Below are 20,002 nucleotides of genomic sequence, written 5' to 3' on the forward strand. Positions count from 1 at the left end.
TCATAGGCTGAATATGTTCAACTCAGAGATGCAGTCTGTTTTGCTTCTGAGTTCAACTGCTAACCTATTATTGTAAAGGCACAAGGCGAGACCCAACGGCAGACACAGGAGGCAGATGGTTAAGCTCTGATATTTATTAGAACAAAAGAGGTAGGCAAAAGGCAGGTCAGGGACAGGCAAGAGTTCATAAACCAGGTCAGAGTCCAAACAGTACCAGGCGATAGGCAGGCTCGAGGTCAGAACAGACAGAATGGTCAGGACAGGCAAGGGTCAAAACCAGGAGGACTGGGAAAAATAGGAGCTAGAAAAACCGCTGGTTGACTTGGCAAAACAAGACGAACTGGCACAGAGAGAATTAAACCATTAAACCATTTAATTTGATGTTGTTTACTGTTTAATAGTTCCTTATATGGTCTTCCTTATTACACATGCACGTTCACATTTGCACACTTTATACTGTATCTAATTGTTGAAAATAAAGGCTGTTTTCAGCTCATCGAAAGTGTTTCAGAGTGAAACATCATACCCAGTTGTATTCAATTGGCCTCTAATTCAATGAAATTCTTTAGTCCAGATTAGGAAATGATAAAACCACTCTGTATTGTTGGTAGAATGTTTAATGGATTTAAGGCTGCCTCATGATGGAGGATAAAAGCAATTGGCCTGCACACTGAGAATATTATCAGCAATCAATTTTGGAGACCATGAAAAGCACAGGCCCAATAGACCCCTTGTGTGTTTAGATGATGTTTTTTTGCTTATCTGACTTGTTGATTGCCTTGAAATTGAGTCTTGGTTCCCTGCCTCCACGGCAAGCTGTATTTAGGAAAAGATAACCAGCAGCTAAGCTGACAATTAGATGGGACGTTGTAGATATCGACCAAGCATTCTAATGAATAGTGATACAAAAATCTATTGTAAACATACTAAAATATTTTGTTGAGTGAACTTATATCATTGTAGTGATGTCACTATACTTACTAACACTTTTATTATGACTATAATATCACTATATTTACTCATGTTCATGATCATTTCCAGGTAACGACACCTTCACCATACAGCATGTGAGCACAGGGAAGTGCCTGGTAGCTACGTCCACGTCTGGGACTGGAGTTTCTGGGATAGCAGGGGCTAAGTCTGGAGGGTCCGGGTTCAACGTGACCCTGGGGGAGTGTGACGGCTCCAGGGGGTCCCAGTGGAAGTGGGGGTCCGGCCACCGTCTCTTCCACGTGGGCACGTCCCAGTGCTTGGGTCTGGAGGAGAAGACCAAGGCCCTGTCTCTGTTGAGCTGTAGCCCCATGGAGAACACCATGCTGTTGTGGCGCTGCCTGGACGGGGCCGTCTATACGGTAGACCAGATGGGCCTCACGGTGACCGACGGGCTGGTCAGTGCCAAGCGCGACTCCTCAGACGCCTGGAGGAGGGATGAGTCGACCGATAATATCTGCCAGCGGCCGATGCGTAGTGAGTGTGTTCTGCCCTCTGAGTGTGTTCTGCCCTCTGAGTGTGTTCTGCCCTCTGAGTGTGTTCTGCCCTCTGAGTGTGTTCTGCCCTCTGAGTGTGTTCTGTCCTCGGAGTGTGTTCTGTCCTCGGAGTGTGTTCTGTCCTCGGAGTGTGTTCTGTCCTCGGAGTGTGTTCTGTCCTCTGAGTGTGTTCTGTCCTCTGAGTGTGTTCTGTCCTCTGAGTGTGTTCTGTCCTCTGAGTGTGTTCTGTCCTCTGAGTGTGTTCTGTCCTCTGAGCGGCTTATTCTTCTAATGGAATAGAATAGAGCTTAATAGAATATAATAAATATAGTTTTGCCCATCTCATGTAGGCCTATCTATGCTTATTTACATGTATAAAACCTCTAGCCACATTTTACAAGAATGCGCTGAACTTAGATATACACTACCATTCAAAAGTTTGGGGTCACTTCGAAATGTTCTTGTTTTCCTTGAAAACATATATGAAATGAGTTGCAAAATGAATAGGAAATATAGTCAAGATGTTGACAAGGTTTTAAATAATGATTTTTAATTGAAATAATAATTGTGTCCTTCAAACTTAGCTTTTGTCAAAGAATCCTCCGTTTGCAGCAATTACAGCCTTGCACACCTTTGGCATTCTAGTTGTCAATTTGTTGAGGTAATCTGAAGAGATTTCACCCCATGCTTCCTGAAGCACCTTGCACAAGTTGGATTGCCTTGATGGGCACTTCTTACATACCATACGGTCAAGCTGCTCCCACAACAGCTCAATAGGGTTGAGATCCGGTGACTGTGCTGGCCACTCCATTATAGACAGAATACCAGCTGACTGCTTCTTCCCTAAATAGTTATTGCATAGTTTGGAGCTGTGCTTTGGGTCACTGTCCTGCTGTAGGAGGAAATTGTCTCCAATTAAGCGCCGTCCACAGGGGATGGCATGGCATTGCAAAATGGTGTGATAGCCTTCCTTCTTCAAGATCCCTTTTACCCTGTACAAATCTCCCACTTTACCACCACCATAGCACCCCCTGACCATCACATTGCCTCCACCATGCTTGACAGATGTGGTCAAGCACTCCTCTAACATCTTTTCATTTTTTTTCTGCATCTCACGAATGTTCTTTGTGATCCGAACACCTCAAACTTAGATTTGTCTGTCCATAACACTTCTTTCCAATCTTCCTCTGTCCAGTGTCTGTGTTCTTTTGCCCATCTTAATCTTTTCTTTTTATTGGCCAGTCTGAGATATGGCTTTTTCTTTGCAACTCTGCCTAGAAGGCCAGCATCCCGGAGTCGCCTCTTCACTGTTGACATTGAGACTGGTGTTTTGCAGGTACTGTTCAATGAAGCTGCCAGTTGAGGGCTTGTGAGGCGTCTGTTTCTCAAACTAGACACTCTAATGTACTTGTCTTCTTGCTCAGTTGTGCACTTGGGCCTCCCACTCCCCTTTCTATTCTAGTCAGAGCCAGTTTGCGCTGTTCTGCGAAGGGAGTAGTACACAACATTGTACGAGATCTTCAGTTTCTTGGCAGTTTCTCGCATGGAATAACCATAATTTCTCAGAACAAGAATAGACTGACGAGTTTCAGAAGAAAGTTCTTTATTTTTGGCCATTTTGAGTCTGTAATTGAACCCACAAATGTTGATGCTCCAGATACTCAACTAGTCCAAAGAAGGCCAGTTTTATTGCTTCTTTAATCAGCACAACAGTTTTCAGCTGCGCTAACATAACTGCAAAGGTGGTTTTCTAATGATCAATTAGGCTTTTAAAATAATAAACTTGGATTAGCTAACACAACGTGCCATTGTAACCCAGGAGTGATGGTTGCTGATAATGGGACTCTGTAGATATACCATTCAAAATCAGCCATTTCCAGCTCCAATAGTCATTTACAACATTAACTATGTCTACACTGTATTTCGGATCAATTTGATGTTATTTTAATGGACCATTTTAATTTTTAAATTTTTTTAAACAAGGACATTTCTAAGTGACCCCAAACTTTTGGACGGTAGTGTACCTTTCCATTAATATCTTTATGAACAACATCCTGTATTACTTGGAGACAGTAGATTTAGCATGGTCTTTTGTATGCTAATGTTCAGGTGCACTGTACTCTGTTTGGCCGTCAGATGTTTTATTAGTTCCGTTTGGAATTGAAGGGGAGTCTTTCCAACCAGAATTAGCATAGTCTTCCTTGTAACCAGTGTGTTAACACGGCTAATATGACTCAGCAAGGCCTGTCATTTTAACTAAACGTAGGGTATTGTAACGTGACAGGGGCAAAGGGATTTTTCTTTATCAAGTCGAAGCTCATTTGCTGCATTTCTACACAATTTTAAAAACTCTGAAATGCAATTTGGAGAACAGCTTAATTGACTCCGGCCTTTATCACCTTGGCTGCTGTAGCTTCATTTGGCTCAGTCGATAGGGGACTTAACGATCTACAAACACGTCATACAGGGGTTAGCTGCTACACACAAAACTCTAGTTTTGTTTCCTTTCAAGTCAAACGGCAGTTTTCTAGCTATCTTCAGCCATTTTCCACCTCTGCACTGTTTTGAGAGAAAAGTTGCGTTGTTCACTGCAGCCTTTCCTCTCGCTCAGAGGCGTCCTAAAACATGTTCTCTACTAGCGATAGACAGCCTGCCTCAGAGCTGTCCACATAGTTCTAATGCTAGCCCGCCAATATTGCTAAACTGCATTTGCATTTTAATCTGCATTAGAATGATTTTAGTCACCTATTTTAAATTGTTGGTGTTGAACTAGGGTATGGTGACTGCCATACTGTGCCATACCCAATTGATGCCCCCTGCGCATCACATTAAATAAATACCCTTGACCCTGTTCCATTTGAAATCGTATCTATGGCACTGTATGCTAGTTGTTTGCCAGTGGCCTTGTGCTAAATGATACAGTTTAGCATGATCTAAACTCTGGCCCTCCATTGAAAGCAGCAGCTTTTGTATTCAATGAATGTGTTCTGTGTACAGGTCCTACATTAAGGATCTGTACACAGACCTGTCCTACATACTAAATCCAGTTGAGTTGACAGTCAAACTGTGCGAGGTCGTATCTTTAGATATGTCCAGATTGAATACTGCCTCCAATATTCCTAATAAAGTCATTTGAAATGGGTGCCATGGGATTCATTCAAATGATTTCTCCTCTACCCATAGTTGTCCACACCACCAATGGGACGTCGACCGGGGAGCCCTGTGAGTTTCCCTTCCACTACAACGGCAGCTGGTACCACGAGTGCCTCCCCGACGACCAATCATCTGAACTATACTGGTGTTCCACAACCTCCGACTTTGACGCTGACAAAAAGATGGGATATTGTTTAAAACATGGTACGTTTATAGACACAAATCACAAATCATGATTCTGGAATCAATCTACTACTAGTCTTCTTGTACCGTTTCCCTTCACATATAATGATTACTGGAACTAGTACTAGTAGAGTACTTAAAGGAAAATATATTTTGGCATTTGTTTCATTAGTCCGTTGTTGATATAATCCCAAAATGTTTTGCATGTCAGCAATCAAATTCAGTTGTAACTTTCTGACAGCAATCAAATTCAGTTGTATCTTTCTGACAGCAGTCAAATTCAGTCAGCCCGATTGCTGACACACAAAACATTTTGGGATTATATCAACAACGGACTAATGAAACAAATACTTTTAAGTACCCTACTAGTCTGGGTGGTGTTTCCCTTTAAGAGAAGGGAGTAGAAAGAGCTTTGTATCAAGATTGGGCTCAATTCTATTTCAGTTCCCGTCAGTTTAATTAAGGATGTGAAATTGGCCATAGGAGTGCAAATCATTTGACGGAATTGACTGGAATTGAGATTGACTTGACCCCAACTCTGCTCTGAACCTAGTCTCTCGAGCCAGACTGCTTACTTCCACAGTCTGTTTCAGTCTGGCTACACGAGACTGCTCTGAATCCACAAAGCTCCTTCACTTTGGCATGTTTGGTGTGATATTTTCCCGGATGAAGTCTTTTACAACGGATTACATTGTTTTCAGTGTCTGATGATGTCAATCCTCTGTGAGGCTGTGTAGGGGTTCTGACTTAGTTTAGAAATACATGTATGGAGTTCAGACTAGAGATCGACCGATTAATCCGAATGGCCGATTAATTAGGGCCGATTTCAAGTTTTCATAACAATCGGAAATCGGTATTTTTGGACACCGATTTGGCCGATTCAATTATTATTATTATTTTGACATCATTATTTAATCTTTATTTAACTAGGCAAGTCAGTTAAGAACACATTCTTATTTTCAATGACGGCCTAGGAACGGTGGGTTAACTGCCTTGTTCAGGGGCAGAACGACAGATTTTTACCTTGTCAGCTCTGGGATTCAATCTTGCAACCTTACAGTTAACTAGTCCAACACTCTAACCACCTGATTACATTGAACTCCACGAGGAGCCTGCCTGTTACACGAATGCAGTAAGCAAAGATAAGTTGCTAGCTAGCATTAAACTTATCTTATAAATAACAATCAATCAATCATAATCACTAGTTAACTACACATGGTTGATGATATTACTAGTTTATCTAGCATGTCCTGCGTTGCATATAATCGATGCGATGCGTATTCGTGACAAAGGACAGTCGTTGCTTATGGTGTACCTAACCATAAACATCAATGCCTTTCTTAAAATCAATACACAGAAGTATATATTTTTAAACCTGCATATTTAGCTAAAAGAAATCCAGGTTAGCAGGCAATATTAACCAGGTGAAATTGTGTCACTTCTCTTGCTTTCATTGCACGCAGAGTCAGTGTATATGCAACAGTTTGGGCCGCCTAATTTGCCAGAATTTTACATAATTATGACATAACATTGAAGGTTGTGCAATGTAACGGGAATATTTAGACTTATGGATGCCACAGGAATATTAAGACTTATGGATAAAATACGGAACGGTTCCATATTTCACTGAAAGAACCTAAAACTTCTTACCTGGGAATATTGAAGACTCATGTTAAAAGGAACCACCAGCTTTCATATGTTCTCATGTTCTGAGCAAGGAACTTAAACATTAGCTTTCTTACATGGCACATATTGCACTTTTACTTTCTTCTCCAACACTTAGTTTTTTGCATTATTTAAACCAAATTGAACATGTTTCATTATTTATTTGAGGCTAAATTGATTTTATTGATGTATTATATTAAGTTAAAATAAGTGTTCATTCAGTATTGTTGTAATTGTCATTATTACAAATACATTTTAAAAAATCGGCCTATTAATCGGTGTTGGCTTTTTTTGGTCCTCCAATAATCTGTATCGGTATCGGCGTTGAAAAATCATAATCTGTCGACCTCTAGTTAAGACAATGTTTTTATTTGGCATATGTTTGACGATAAGTTTTCCTGAAATATGGAACGATACATTTGTCTGTTGGATGCTAGTTGAGAAATGCTGTAGCAAAACAATGTGTTCAGCGGTATTGTTGGATACGCACAAAACCCCCGACATACACACACACACATACTACCTCAATTCTGAAACCCCTCTCTGATCTCTCTCACAGAGGAAGGCTGCAAGGCCCTGTTCGATGGCCCTGAGGAGGGACCCTGTTATGAGTTTGTGTCCCAGGTCGCGGTGACATGGCAGGAAGCGCTGGACTCTTGTCGCAGCCAGGGAGCTGACCTGCTCAGCGTCTCCAGCTCAGAGGACCAAGCCTTCCCCATCTGTAAGACTGCCTTCCACTATAGTGGCTGTCTATGGCCTCATTCAAACAAAACAAACATCCCAAACCTGTATGACAGGAAGAGTAATATGAATCATGTACTGCAAAGATGCAATACTTGGAACTACTCGGCACATACTACTTACTTGGAAGTAATTGGGGCTACAGTACTTGGGACCACAACTACTTTGCACATACTACTTACTTGGAAGTAATTGGGGCTACAGTACTTGGGACTACAACTACTTGGCACAAAAATAGTATTGTAGTGTAGGAGTTTATAGTGTAGTATTTGTGCCTGTACTTTCAGGATTAGACACACTGGAATTACACTCTCAATTGTTTAGAAACAAGAAATACATACATATCACGGGTCATTGTCAGTTTTCATACTATCACTTCAGTTTTGGCAGCAGCTGCGGCTTGAGCGGGCGTGCGCACCCTCAGAGAAAGAGAGCAGCCACAGCTCTTTCTCTATGACTGTTCCTTCACCACACAGGAAAGGGAAGTCTTTGTGTGCACTGCAGGATGGTGCACTTTGCAGATGTTATTTGATCTCATTGGATTACAGAGAGGGAGATTTATACAAGGAAGCTTTTAGAGGAGAGACACTGCACAGCAAGCACAACTGTTATTGTTCACAACCATCACCATCCATCATTATTACACTATTATCCCAGGTTAGAAGACATATAAGGAACCTATTTCCCTGACTGTTAAGAGGGGGTAAAACATAGCTATTTATTTATTGACTAATTGCCGATATGATATATGCCCTCAAGGTCAGTAAAAATGAAGATTCCGTCATTTACTTTGTAGCTAGATTAGCTTGTCTAATCTTGTCTCGTCTCTGTTCTGTGTGGACTGAAGTGGACGTGGCCCATAACAGCAGGCCAGACAGGATGTGGATCGGCCTACACCAGCTGGACTCGTCTCAGGGCTGGCAGTGGTCAGACGGCTCACCCCTCAACGACGTGCGCTGGGACAACGGTGAGGACGTTAGCATGGTACTTTGTACAACTGTGGTACAACTATGTAATAACCATGGTACAACTATGGTACATATATGGTACTATGGTACATATACATGTATAGCAATGTCACAACTAGGTTACAACTATTTATAGTACAACGATATAGCCGTGGCACATATACTGTATAGTACACGCATTGGTTGGTACAGGTATGCCACAATCATACCACCCTACTGCCTGGCACCCATCTCATTCTCCAGCCTGTGTCACAATGCCACCAGGGAAACACAGAGGCCAGCATTGTGTTGTGAGCAGGCAGGCAGGGTCGTTGTGACTGGATGCAGCACTGCACAGGGACAGGCAGTGTGTGTGCTTGAGGACTGTCGTGAACGAGCTTGAACAACAAGTCAACTTGCCTGAATGGGCCTCTGTATATAACCATTAGCACGTTGCCTAGTCAAAAGTAGTGAACTGTATATGGGAATAGGCTGCCATTTGGGGCGACTGCTGTGTCAGAGTGGTGATGACGTCATTATCACGTTTCATGTTTCGAAGTAACAATGTTTATTACAACAACAGGAGCAAAGGTGCAGGATGACAGGCAAGGTCAGGTCAGGCAGAGGTTGGTAATCCAGAATAGTGGGGTAAAGGTACAAGACTGCAGGCAGGGTCAGGCCAGGTCAGGCAGAGGTTGGTAATCCAGAATAGTGGGGTAAAGGTACAAGACTGCAGGCAGGGTCAGGTCAGGTCAGGCAGAGGTTGGTAATCCAGAATAGTGGGGTAAAGGTACAAGACTGCAGGCAGGGTCAGGTCAGGCAGAGGTTGGTAATCCAGAATAGTGGGGTAAAGGTACAAGACTGCAGGCAGGGTCAGGTCAGGTCAGGCAGAGGTTGGTAATCCAGAATAGTGGGGTAAAGGTACAAGACTGCAGGCAGGGTCAGGTCAGGCAGAGGTTGGTAATCCAGAATAATGGGGTAAAGGTACAAGACTGCAGGCAGTGTCAGGTCAGGCAGAGGTTGGTAATCCAGAATAGTGGGGTAAAGGTACAAGACTGCAGGCAGGGTCAGGTCAGGCAGAGGTTGGTAATCCAGAATAGTGGGGTAAAGGTACAAGACTACAGGCAGGGTCAGGTCAGGCAGAGGTTGGTAATCCAGAATAGTGGGGTAAAGGTACAAGACTGCAGGCAGGGTCAGGTCAGGCAGAGGTTGGTAATCCAGAATAGTGGGGTAAAGGTACAAGACTGCAGGCAAGGTCAGGTCAGGCAGAGGTTGGTAATCCAGAATAGTGGGGTAAAGGTACAAGACTGCAGGCAGGGTCAGGTCAGGCAGAGGTTGGTAATCCAGAATAGTGAGGTAAAGGTACAAGACTGCAGGCAGGGTCAGGTCAGGTCAGGCAGAGGTTGGTAATCCAGAATAGTGGGGTAAAGGTACAAGACTGCAGGCAGGGTCAGTTCAGGCAGAGGTTGGTAATCCAGAATAATGGGGTAAAGGTACAAGACTGCAGGCAGTGTCAGGTCAGGTCAGGCAGAGGTTGGTAATCCAGAATAGTGGGGTAAAGGTACAAGACTGCAGGCAGGGTCAGGTCAGGCAGAGGTTGGTAATCCAGAATAGTGGGGTAAAGGTACAAGACTGCAGGCAGGGTCAGGTCAGGCAGAGGTTGGTAATCCAGAATAATGGGGTAAAGGTACAAGACTGCAGGCAGTGTCAGGTCAGGTCAGGCAGAGGTTGGTAATCCAGAATAGTGGGGTAAAGGTACAAGACTGCAGGCAGGGCCAGGTCAGGCAGAGGTTGGTAATCCAGAATAGTGGGGTAAAGGTACAAGACTGCAGGCAGTGTCAGGTCAGGCAGAGGTTTGTAATCCAGAATAGTGGGGTAAAGGTACAAGACTGCAGGCAGGGTCAGGTCAGGCAGAGGTTGGTAATCCAGAATAGTGGGGTAAAGGTACAAGACTGCAGGCAGTGTCAGGTCAGGCAGAGGTCGGTAATCCAGAATAGTGGGGTAAAGGTACAAGACTGCAGGCAGGGTCAGGTCAGGCAGAGGTTGATAATCCAGAATAGTGGGGTAAAGGTACAAGACTGCAGGCAGGGTCAGGTCAGGCAGAGGTCGATAATCCAGAATAGTGGGGTAAAGGTACAAGACGGCAGGCAGGGTCAGGTCAGGCAGAGGTCGATAATCCAGAATAGTGGGGTAAAGGTACAAGACTGCAGGCAGTGTCAGGTCAGGCAGAGGTCGGTAATCCAGAATAGTGGGGTAAAGGTACAAGACTGCAGGCAGGGTCAGGTCAGGCAGAGGTTGATAATCCAGAATAGTGGGGTAAAGGTACAAGACTGCAGGCAGGGTCAGGTCAGGCAGAGGTCGATAATCCAGAATAGTGGGGTAAAGGTACAAGACGGCAGGCAGGGTCAGGTCAGGCAGAGGTCGATAATCCAGAATAGTGGGGTAAAGGTACAAGACTGCAGGCAGGGTCAGGTCAGGTCAGGCAGAGGTCGATAATCCAGAATAGTGGGGTAAAGGTACAAGACGGCAGGCAGGGTCAGGTCAGGCAGAGGTCGATAATCCAGAATAGTGGGGTAAAGGTACAAGACTGCAGGCAGGGTCAGGTCAGGTCAGGCAGAGGTCGATAATCCAGAATAGTGGGGTAAAGGTACAAGACGGCAGGCAGGGTCAGGTCAGGCAGAGGTCGATAATCCAGAATAGTGGGGTAAAGGTACAAGGCGGCAGGCAGGGTCAGGTCAGGCAGAGGTCGATAATCCAGAATAGTGGGGTAAAGGTACAAGACTGCAGGCAGGGTCAGGTCAGGCAGAGGTTGGTAATCCAGAATAGTGGGGTAAAGGTACAAGACGGCAGTCAGGGTCAGGTCAGGCAGAGGGGTCACTAGAAAAACTAGAAAACAGGAATTAAGACAAGACAGGAGAAAACTGGCAACAGAGAACACAGGTATAAATACACAGGGGATAACGGGGAAGATGGACGACACCTGGAGGGGGGTGGAGACAAGCACAAAGACAGATGAAACAGATCAGGGCGTGACAGTCACTGTCCTTCCTCAGAGCCCTTTGACCTCTCTGGGTTGTGTTTTTGTCAACCCTCAGTACCGAGGAGTTTACTACAAAGCAGTATCAATGAGCAAGCCTGCTAACTTTGATAAACAAACAGAAATAACTACTGATTTGCTGGTTCATTAGGAAAGCTAAATTAAGATTGTGTGTGTGTGTGTGTGTGTGTGTGTGTGTGTGTGTGTGTGTGTGTGTGTAGGGATGCCACACACATCGATCCTTAGGGAGTCAGACTGTGGATTCATGAATTCGAAAAACTACTACGAGAGTGAGATCTGCGATAAAAAACTTCCCTACATCTGTAAGAAAAATGTCAACGTCACCCAGTCGCTAGCAACAGGTGAGAGTCAACCAGTTTATCACATTAATAGGGAAGGTCTTACTCTTTTATCCTCCAATTAGATACACTGTATTTCTGTCCTCTGCCAAAGGGATTTATGTAGCACTTTTCCAAGGTGCTGAAGCACTTTACATTTGAAGGCCATCCTAGATTTGCAACTCAATGTATTTTTCCCTCTGTTTTTTTATCTTCCAAGTGCTCAAATGTTTGATTTACATGTCAGGCCATCCTAGCCTTTTAACTCACACAATATTATTTCTATCTATCTTTTCTTGATCTTGTTTTTCTCTGCAGAGCCTTTGGTGTATAAATCCACCATATGTGACGAGGGCTGGACCCCTTGGAACATGTTCTGTTACAAGCTGGTGAAGGATGAACCAAAGATGTTTGCTCAGGCCGAAAATTACTGTAAGACCATCGGAGGAGGCCTGGTCAGTCTACACAGCCTGGACAGCATGGAGATGATCAGCACTCAGTTCCATGCAGGTACACCGCACACTCAGAGAAACCAATCACGAGATGTGTTGGGCGTGTGGATCGGTCTGAACGGGACGGGGAACCCAGCCACCCTTAGCTGGGTTGACGAGACACCTGTCTCCTTCACCTACTGGGACAGGAATCATCCTATCCAACCCTCAGGACACTCTCACTGTGTCTACTACTTTGGAGAGGTGTGTGTGTGTGTGTGTGTGTGTGTGTGTGATCATTATGCAAGATGGTTTAACCTACAACAGATCTGGCTTGTTTACTTCTGGATATGTTTCAACAACAACATGCTTTGACAGGCTAACCATTTGCTAAGAAATAGGCAGTAGGTCCCATTGCTCACTTCATTTCATCAACATGGCATTGTACTCATAGCAGACCTTAAATGTTGGGCATTTACAACCCCTAAAGGAAGTCTATGTACGGTATCTCTAGACCCATGCCGCTATCTCCTTTTTCTGTTGTCCAGTCTCATGGCTGGAGGGTTGGGAGCTGTACCCAGGAGCTGCCTTTCATGTGTCAGAAGAAAGGAGAGGTGAACGAGTCTTCTACGACAGGATGCCCTCCTGAAGGGGTAAGAATTGTTCCCCAGCCCCAACCTCCTCTTCCCAGGACACGCTGTACCTTGTCGAGCTCTTTTGATTGATTTCATTTGTTTCATTTATTCTTTTCTTTTTTCTGAGGACAAACAACAAATGGCATCTAGCTGTAGGGTAACAGTTCAATGATTATTGATTTCATTTATTCGTTTTGTTTACATCTCTTCCCCTTCCTGAAGGACTGGAGGAGACATGGGAACTCGTGCTACAAAGTGGACTCTAAAGAAGTGTTGTTCAGGGACAGGTGTGACCTCACCATAAACAACAGGTACAGCCATTCCTTGTTTTCTCTTCCATTCCTCCTTTTAGCTCTGTATTGTCCAGTCACTGTAAAGCCAACGCTGGATTTCAGAGAAATTGCCTTGGAAGGGTGCCAAAACCCAACAGCATTCCACATCAACTCTCAACATTCAGTGCGGTCTCACTAATTGTCTTGTTCCCTCTTGCAAGGTCTAAAGTAGTGCACTATATAGGGAATAGGGTGCCATTTAGGACGCAAGGCTCAATCGTTCTTCAATGTGTTCTCCACAGGTTTGAGCAGGCCTTCATCAATAGACTCCTTGCAGAAGAGATCAACGTAAAGAGACAGTATTTCTGGACGGGCCTCCAGGACATAAAGACTTCAGGGGAGTACCAGTGGGTCACTCAGGATGGCTCGGGAACCAATGTCGCATACACCAACTGGGGCGTGTTTGAACCAGGTTAGTCCCGACTGAGAAGTATTCTGTAATTGGGTGAGGGTTGAACCTTGTTGGGGTTTCAGTGGTGAGAAATGGAGAGAAACAAGTGATTGGTGTGCATGAGTTACGTGTGTGTCTGTGTGTGTGTTACATACGTGTGTATGCGAGTTGCTTACATGTGTGTCTGTGTGTGTGTGTGTGTGTGTGTTTCAGCCCTAGCAGGGGGCTGTGCAGTGATGTCCACAGCCAAGCCTCTGGGTAAATGGGTGGTAAAGAACTGCACCATGTTTAAAGCTGGCTCCATCTGTAAGAGAGACATCGCCGCTCCACAGCCCCTAGAGCCTGAGCCTGACCCTAACCTCCCCTGTCCCGATGGATGGACATCCAGGCCTGGCATTTCCTACTGCTACAAGGTATGTGTAGGCCTGTGTGTGTCCTTGAAATGAATTGAGGCAGATCCAGTTTACTTCACTCAGCAGTGTCCACTCGATGCGCCTTAGTGACCGTGTTGGTTTAAGTTACTGTGTCGTTGCACATTGAGGTCTCATGGTGACCTGATTGCGGTATGTTAGTGTGTTATAACAACATTACCGTAGGGTCTTGGTGTGTTAGTATTGGTAACCATGGCAATGCTGTGCCAGGTGTTCCACGAGGAGAGGCTGAGTCGTAAGCGGTCCTGGGAGGAGGCAGAGAGGTTCTGTGAGGCCCTGGGGGCCCATCTGCCCAGCTTCAACCACCCACAGGAGATGAAAGCCCTGCACTATGTTATGAGAGACTCCATCAGGTAGGGGCCCTTGCGCGCACACACACACACACACACGCTGCACCTACCACTTGCGCATATACTCACATGCACACACACACGTCATTCTTTTCATCTCAGCGATAACACAAACTCAATCACAATAGTCAGACTGGTCTAGCCACCTCAACTAAACAATGTGAATGTATGTTTATAGTCACATTCCAACAACAGCAACTTAATGCCAGCTTTATGCAGTACACACCACACTGCCATATCGCTCATAGGTCAGAGCTTACACACCGCTCTAGTTCCCACCACTGTAACTGTCCCCAACACCCAACACAGTTACCACACACATCTGTGTTTTCAAATTCACACAGGATCATCGTCTTTATGCTAATGTGAGCTGATTCCAGTCAAAAGTAACAAATATGGTTCATACCAGGACACACCCTGTCCTGCAATGCTCTGCAGGGGGAAGGTACATTCACTAGCAACAATATACTTAAGACACTGGAACATTGTTTAAACACTGCCTTTTGAGCACACAAAAATTATAGTAAACCCCCCCCAAAAAAATATTGCCTTTTGAGCACACAAAAATTATAGTAAACCCCCCCCAAAAAAAAGATTGCCTTTTGAGCACACAAAAATTATAGTAAACCCCCCCCCAAAAAATATTGCCTTTTGAGCACACAAAAATTATAGTAAACCCCCCCCCCCAAAAAAGATTGCCTTTTGAGCACACAAAAATTATAGTAAACCCCCCCCCAAAAAATATTGCCTTTTGAGCACACAAAAATTATAGTAAACCCCCCCCCAAAAAAATATTGCCTTTTGAGCACACAAAAATTATAATAACCCCCCCCCAAAAAGATGTTAGAACGATATGTTTGTTAACAGTGTTTGTGTCCTGTCTGTCCCAGTGATGACCGGTTCTTCTGGGTGGGGCTGAACAGGAGAAACCCAGCTGCTGGTTCCTGGGAGTGGAGCGACAACAGGCCTGTGAGTAGAGGACAAAAACATTGTACCTCTGTGTGTAACTCCCATAGAGATACTATAATAAGTAACCATTATTATAATACACATGTCGTGATTCATCTGAAGGTGTCCATGGCCATTTTCCCCCAAGAGTTCCACGAGGATGACGAGTACAACCGGGGCTGCACAGCCTTTAAGGTGGGTTGGTTCAGACACTGCAGAGCAGCTGCTGGTGGGCGGTCGTGGCAGTTGTCACTACTTAAACCTGCCCTCATTCTGTGTCCATGTCAGCTTCTTCCTACATCACATACTCCATTTTAGAGCTCCCTCTCACTATCATCAGGGCCAGGAGTTTTACTACCTATAAAAGCCACTGGCCCCAGGGTACAGAAACATGTTGGCGATGAATATCTGTCTACAGTTGTCATATCGATTTTATTTATTATTTATTGATCCGTTATTTTACCAGGTAAGTAGACTTAGAACACGTTCTCATTTGCAGCAACGACCTGGGGAATAGTTACAGGGGATGAATGAGCCAATCATAAACTGGGGATTATTAGGTGACCGTGATGGTTTGAGGGCCAGATTGGGAATTTAGCCAGGACACCGGGGTTAACACCCCTACTCTTACCATAAGTATCATGGGATCTTTTTAATGACCTCAGCGAGACTGGAAACCCGTTTAACTTCCCTTCCCGAAAGACGGCAGCCTACACAGGGCAGTGTCCCCAATCACTGCCCTGGGGCATTGAGATATTTTTTAGACCAGAGGAAAGAATGCCTCCTACTGGCCCTCCAACACCACTTCCAGCAGCATGACCAGGACCAACCCTGCTTAGCTTCAGAAGCAAGCCAGCATTGGTATGCACAGTTGTATGCTGCTGGCAATGCTGAAATGGTTTGTCGTCTTGAAACAAATGTCTCTTTCTCTCTCTTTAACCAGACACTGAAAGGAACCTTAAAGAGTTTTTTTGTCTTCCTGATGCACGAATTCCCTCCTCTGCCGTTCTACGCCACCCCATTCCACTGTGACGTCAGGCTGGAGTGGGTCTGCCAGATCCCCCGTGGTAACCACACACACACACACACACTGTGACGTCAGGCTGGAGTGGGTCTGCCAGATCCCCCGCGGTAACTATATACACACACACTGTGACGTCAGGCTGGAGTGGGTCTGCCAGATCCCCCGTGGTAACCAAACACACACACACACACTCACTGTGACGTCAGGCTGGAGTGGGTCTGCCAGATCCCCCGTGGTAACCACACACACACCCTCACTGTGACGTCAGGCTGGAGTGGGTCTGCCAGATCCCCCGTGGTAACCACACACACACACACACTGTGACGTCAGGCTGGAGTGGGTCTGCCAGATCCCCCGCGGTAACTATATACACACACACTGTGACGTCAGGCTGGAGTGGGTCTGCCAGATCACCCGTGGTAACCACACACACACACACACTCACTGTGACGTCAGGCTGGAGTGGGTCTGTCAGATCCCCCGTGGTAACCACACACACACACACTCACTGTGACGTCAGGCTGGAGTGGGTCTGCCAGATCCCCCGTGGTAACCACACACACACACACACACATACACACACTCACTGTGACGTCAGGCTGGAGTGGGTCTGCCAGATCCCCGTGGTAACCACACACACAAACACACTCACTGTGACGTCAGGCTGGAGTGGGTCTGCCAGATCCCCCGTGGTAACCACACACACACACACTCACTGTGACGTCAGGCTGGAGTGGGTCTGCCAGATCCCCCGTGATAACCACACACACACACACACTGGCCACGTGATTGTAAACGTGTCCTAGCTCCTCCTTAGTTTCAATTCAAAAGTGTCTCTTGTGTAGTGTCTGCTTGACCCACGTTGAACCGGTTGGCCAACATAAACAGTCCTCTGTCCATTTTTACAAGAAACCCTAATTTAGGAGTCAGAGTTTGGGGAAATGTTTGGTACCTTTACACGTTCAATCTTGCATTCTCATAGTTGAAAATAACTGTTTGTTTGTTCATTTTGAAATAGGAAAAACTCCCGAGAACCCACAGTGGTACAATCCTGGTAAGTCAATCAAATTTCAATTAAATGTATTTATAAAGCCCTTTTTACATCAGCCGACAAAGTGCCATACAGAAACCCAGCCTAAAACCCCAAACAGCAAGCAATGCAGGTGTAGAAACCAAGAGAGGAACCAGACTCTGAGGGGTGGCCAGTCCTCTTCTGGCCGTGCCGGGTGGAGATTATAACAGTACACGGCCAAGATGTTCAAGCGTTCATAGATGACCATTAGGGTCAAATAATGATAATCAGTGGTTGTAGAGGGTGCAACAGGTCAGTACCTCAGGATTAAATGACAGTTGGCTTTTCATAGCCGATCATTCAGAGTTAGAGACAGCAGGTGCAGTAGAGAGAGTCGAAAACAGCAGGTCTGGGACAGGGTAGCACGTCCGGTGAACAGGTCAGGGTTCCATAGCCGCAGGAAACTGGAGCAGCAGCACGGCTAGGCAGACAGGGGACAGCAAGGAGTCATCAGGCCAGGTAGACAGGGGACAGCAATAGTCATCAGGCCAGGTAGTCCTGAGGCATGGTCCTAGGGCTCAGGTCCTCCGAGAGAAGAGAGAATTAGAGAGAGCATACTTAAATTCACACGGGACACCGGATAAGACAGGAGAAATACTCCAGATATAACAGACTGACCCTAGCCCCCCCGACACAAACTATTGCAGCATAAATACTGGAGGCTGAGACAGGAGGGGTCGGGATACACTGTGGCCCCGTCCGACGATGCACCCGGACAGGGCCAACCAGGCAGGATATAACCCCACCCACTTTGCCAAAGCACAGCCCCCACACCACTAGAGGGATATCTTCAACCACCAACTTACTACCCTGAGACAAGGCAGAGTATAGCCCATGCAATCTAAGTGTCACATGATCTGTCACATGATTTCAGTATATATACACCTGTTCTCAAAGGCCCCAGAGTCTGCAACACCACTAAGCAAGGGGAACCACCAAGCAAGGGGCACCATGAAGAGCAAGGAGCTCTACAAACAGGTCAGGGACAAAGTTTGAACATCCCACAGAGCACCATTAAATCCATTATTAAAAAATGGAAAGAATATGGCACCACAACAAACCTGCCAAGAGAGGGCCATCCACCAAAACTCATGGACCAGGCAAGGAGGGCATTAATCAGAGAGGCAACAAAGAGACCAAAGATAACCCTGAAGGAGCTGCAAAGCTCCACAGTGGAGATTGGAGTATCTGTCCATTGGACCACTTTAAGCCATACACTCCACAGAGCTGGGCTTTACGGAAGAGTGGCCAGAAAAAAGCCATTGCTTAAAGAGGCATGTTGGCAGACTCCCCCAAAATATGGAAGAAGGTACTCTGGTTAGATGAGACAAAAATGTTGCTTTTTGACCATCAAGGAAAACGCTATGTCTGGCGCAAACCCAACACCTCTCATCACCCAGAGAACATCATCTCCACAGTGAAGCATGGTGGTGGCAGCGTCATGCAGTGGGGATGTTTTTCATCGGCAGGGACTGGGAAACTGGTCAGAATTGAAGGAATGATGGATGGTGCTAAATACATGGAAACCTGTTTCAGTCTTCAAGAGATTTGAGACTGAGACGGAGCAGGACAATGACCCTAAGCATACTGCTAAAGCAACACTCAAGTGGTTAAAGGGGAAACATTTAAATGTTGGAATGGCCTAGTCAAAGCCCAGACCTCAATTCAATTGATAATCTGTAGTATGATTTAAAGATTGCGGTACACCAGCGGAACCCATCCAACTTGAAGGAGCTGGAGCAGTTTTGCCTTGAAGAAGGGGCAAAAATCCCAGTGGCTAGATATGCCAAGCTTATAGAGACATATCCCAAGAGACTTGCAGCTGTAATTGCTGCAAAAGGTGTCTCTACAAAGTATTGTTTCACAATAAAAAATATTTAGCATCTTCAAAGTGGTAGGCATGTTGTGTAAATCAAATGATACAAACCCCCCCAAAATATATTTTAATTCTAGCTTGTAAGGCAACAAAATAGGAAAAATGCCAAGGGGGGGGGGGGGGGGGGGGGGGGGGGGTGAATACTCTCGCAAGCCACTTTAGAAACTACTGAAGAGATGAGTCTTCAATGAAAACGGTTGAGACCGAGTCTGCGTCTCTCACATGGGTAGTCAGACCATTCCATAAAAATGGAGCTCTATAGGAGAAAGCCCTGCCTCCAGCTGTTTGCTTAGAAATTCTAGGGACAATAAGGAGGCCTGCATCTTGTGATCGTAGCATACGTGTAGGTATGTACGGGGGGACCAAATCGGAAAGATAGGTATGAGCAAGCCCATGTCACGCTTTGTAGGTTAGCAGTAAAACCTTGAAATCAGCCATAGCCTTAACAGGAAGCCAGTGTAGAGTGGCTAACACTGGAGTAATATGATAAAATTTGGGGGTTCTTGTCAAGATTCTAGCAGCCGTGTTTGGCACTAATTGAAGTGTATTTATTTATCCGGGTAGCCGGAAAGTAGTCATTGCAGTAGTCTAACCTAGAAGTGACAAAATAATGGATTCATTTTTCTGCATAGTTTTTGGACAGAAAGTTTCTGATTTTTGCAATGTTACGTAGATGGAAAAAAGCTGGCCTTGAAACAGTCTTGATATGTTCTTCAAAAGAGAGATCAGGGTCCAGAGTAACTCCGAGGTCCTTCACAGTTTTATTTGAGATGACTGTACAACCATCAAGATTAATTGTCAGATCCAACAAAAGATGTCTTTGTTTCTTGGGACCTAGAACAAGCATCTCTGTTTTGTCCGAGTTTAAAAGTAAAAAAATTGCCCCCATCCACTTAATTTATGTATGAATCACAGGCTTCCAGGGAGGGCAATTTTGGGGTTTCACCATGTTTCATCAAAATGTACAGTTGTGTATTGTCCG

General features: G+C 45.3%; 1 protein-coding gene across 1 annotated transcript in view; it reads left to right on the forward strand.

Moving 5' to 3' along the window:
- The window catches only part of LOC109884439 (lymphocyte antigen 75-like), a 49,348-nt gene that overhangs the window by 1,268 nt on the left and 28,078 nt on the right, over nt 1-20,002 (forward strand). The window contains exons 2-16 of the mRNA XM_031792428.1: nt 1,042-1,467; nt 4,650-4,823; nt 7,027-7,188; nt 8,056-8,175; nt 11,414-11,554; nt 11,849-12,225; nt 12,510-12,614; nt 12,819-12,907; nt 13,171-13,340; nt 13,533-13,732; nt 13,961-14,103; nt 14,991-15,069; nt 15,172-15,243; nt 15,992-16,115; nt 17,091-17,126. Of these exons, the coding sequence (XP_031648288.1) occupies nt 1,042-1,467; nt 4,650-4,823; nt 7,027-7,188; nt 8,056-8,175; nt 11,414-11,554; nt 11,849-12,225; nt 12,510-12,614; nt 12,819-12,907; nt 13,171-13,340; nt 13,533-13,732; nt 13,961-14,103; nt 14,991-15,069; nt 15,172-15,243; nt 15,992-16,115; nt 17,091-17,126 (2,418 nt within the window). The remainder of the gene's footprint in view (nt 1-1,041; nt 1,468-4,649; nt 4,824-7,026; nt 7,189-8,055; nt 8,176-11,413; nt 11,555-11,848; nt 12,226-12,509; nt 12,615-12,818; nt 12,908-13,170; nt 13,341-13,532; nt 13,733-13,960; nt 14,104-14,990; nt 15,070-15,171; nt 15,244-15,991; nt 16,116-17,090; nt 17,127-20,002) is intronic.

Source organism: Oncorhynchus kisutch, linkage group LG16, assembly GCF_002021735.2.
Source record: "Oncorhynchus kisutch isolate 150728-3 linkage group LG16, Okis_V2, whole genome shotgun sequence".
NCBI classification, from domain to species: Eukaryota; Metazoa; Chordata; class Actinopteri; order Salmoniformes; family Salmonidae; genus Oncorhynchus; species Oncorhynchus kisutch.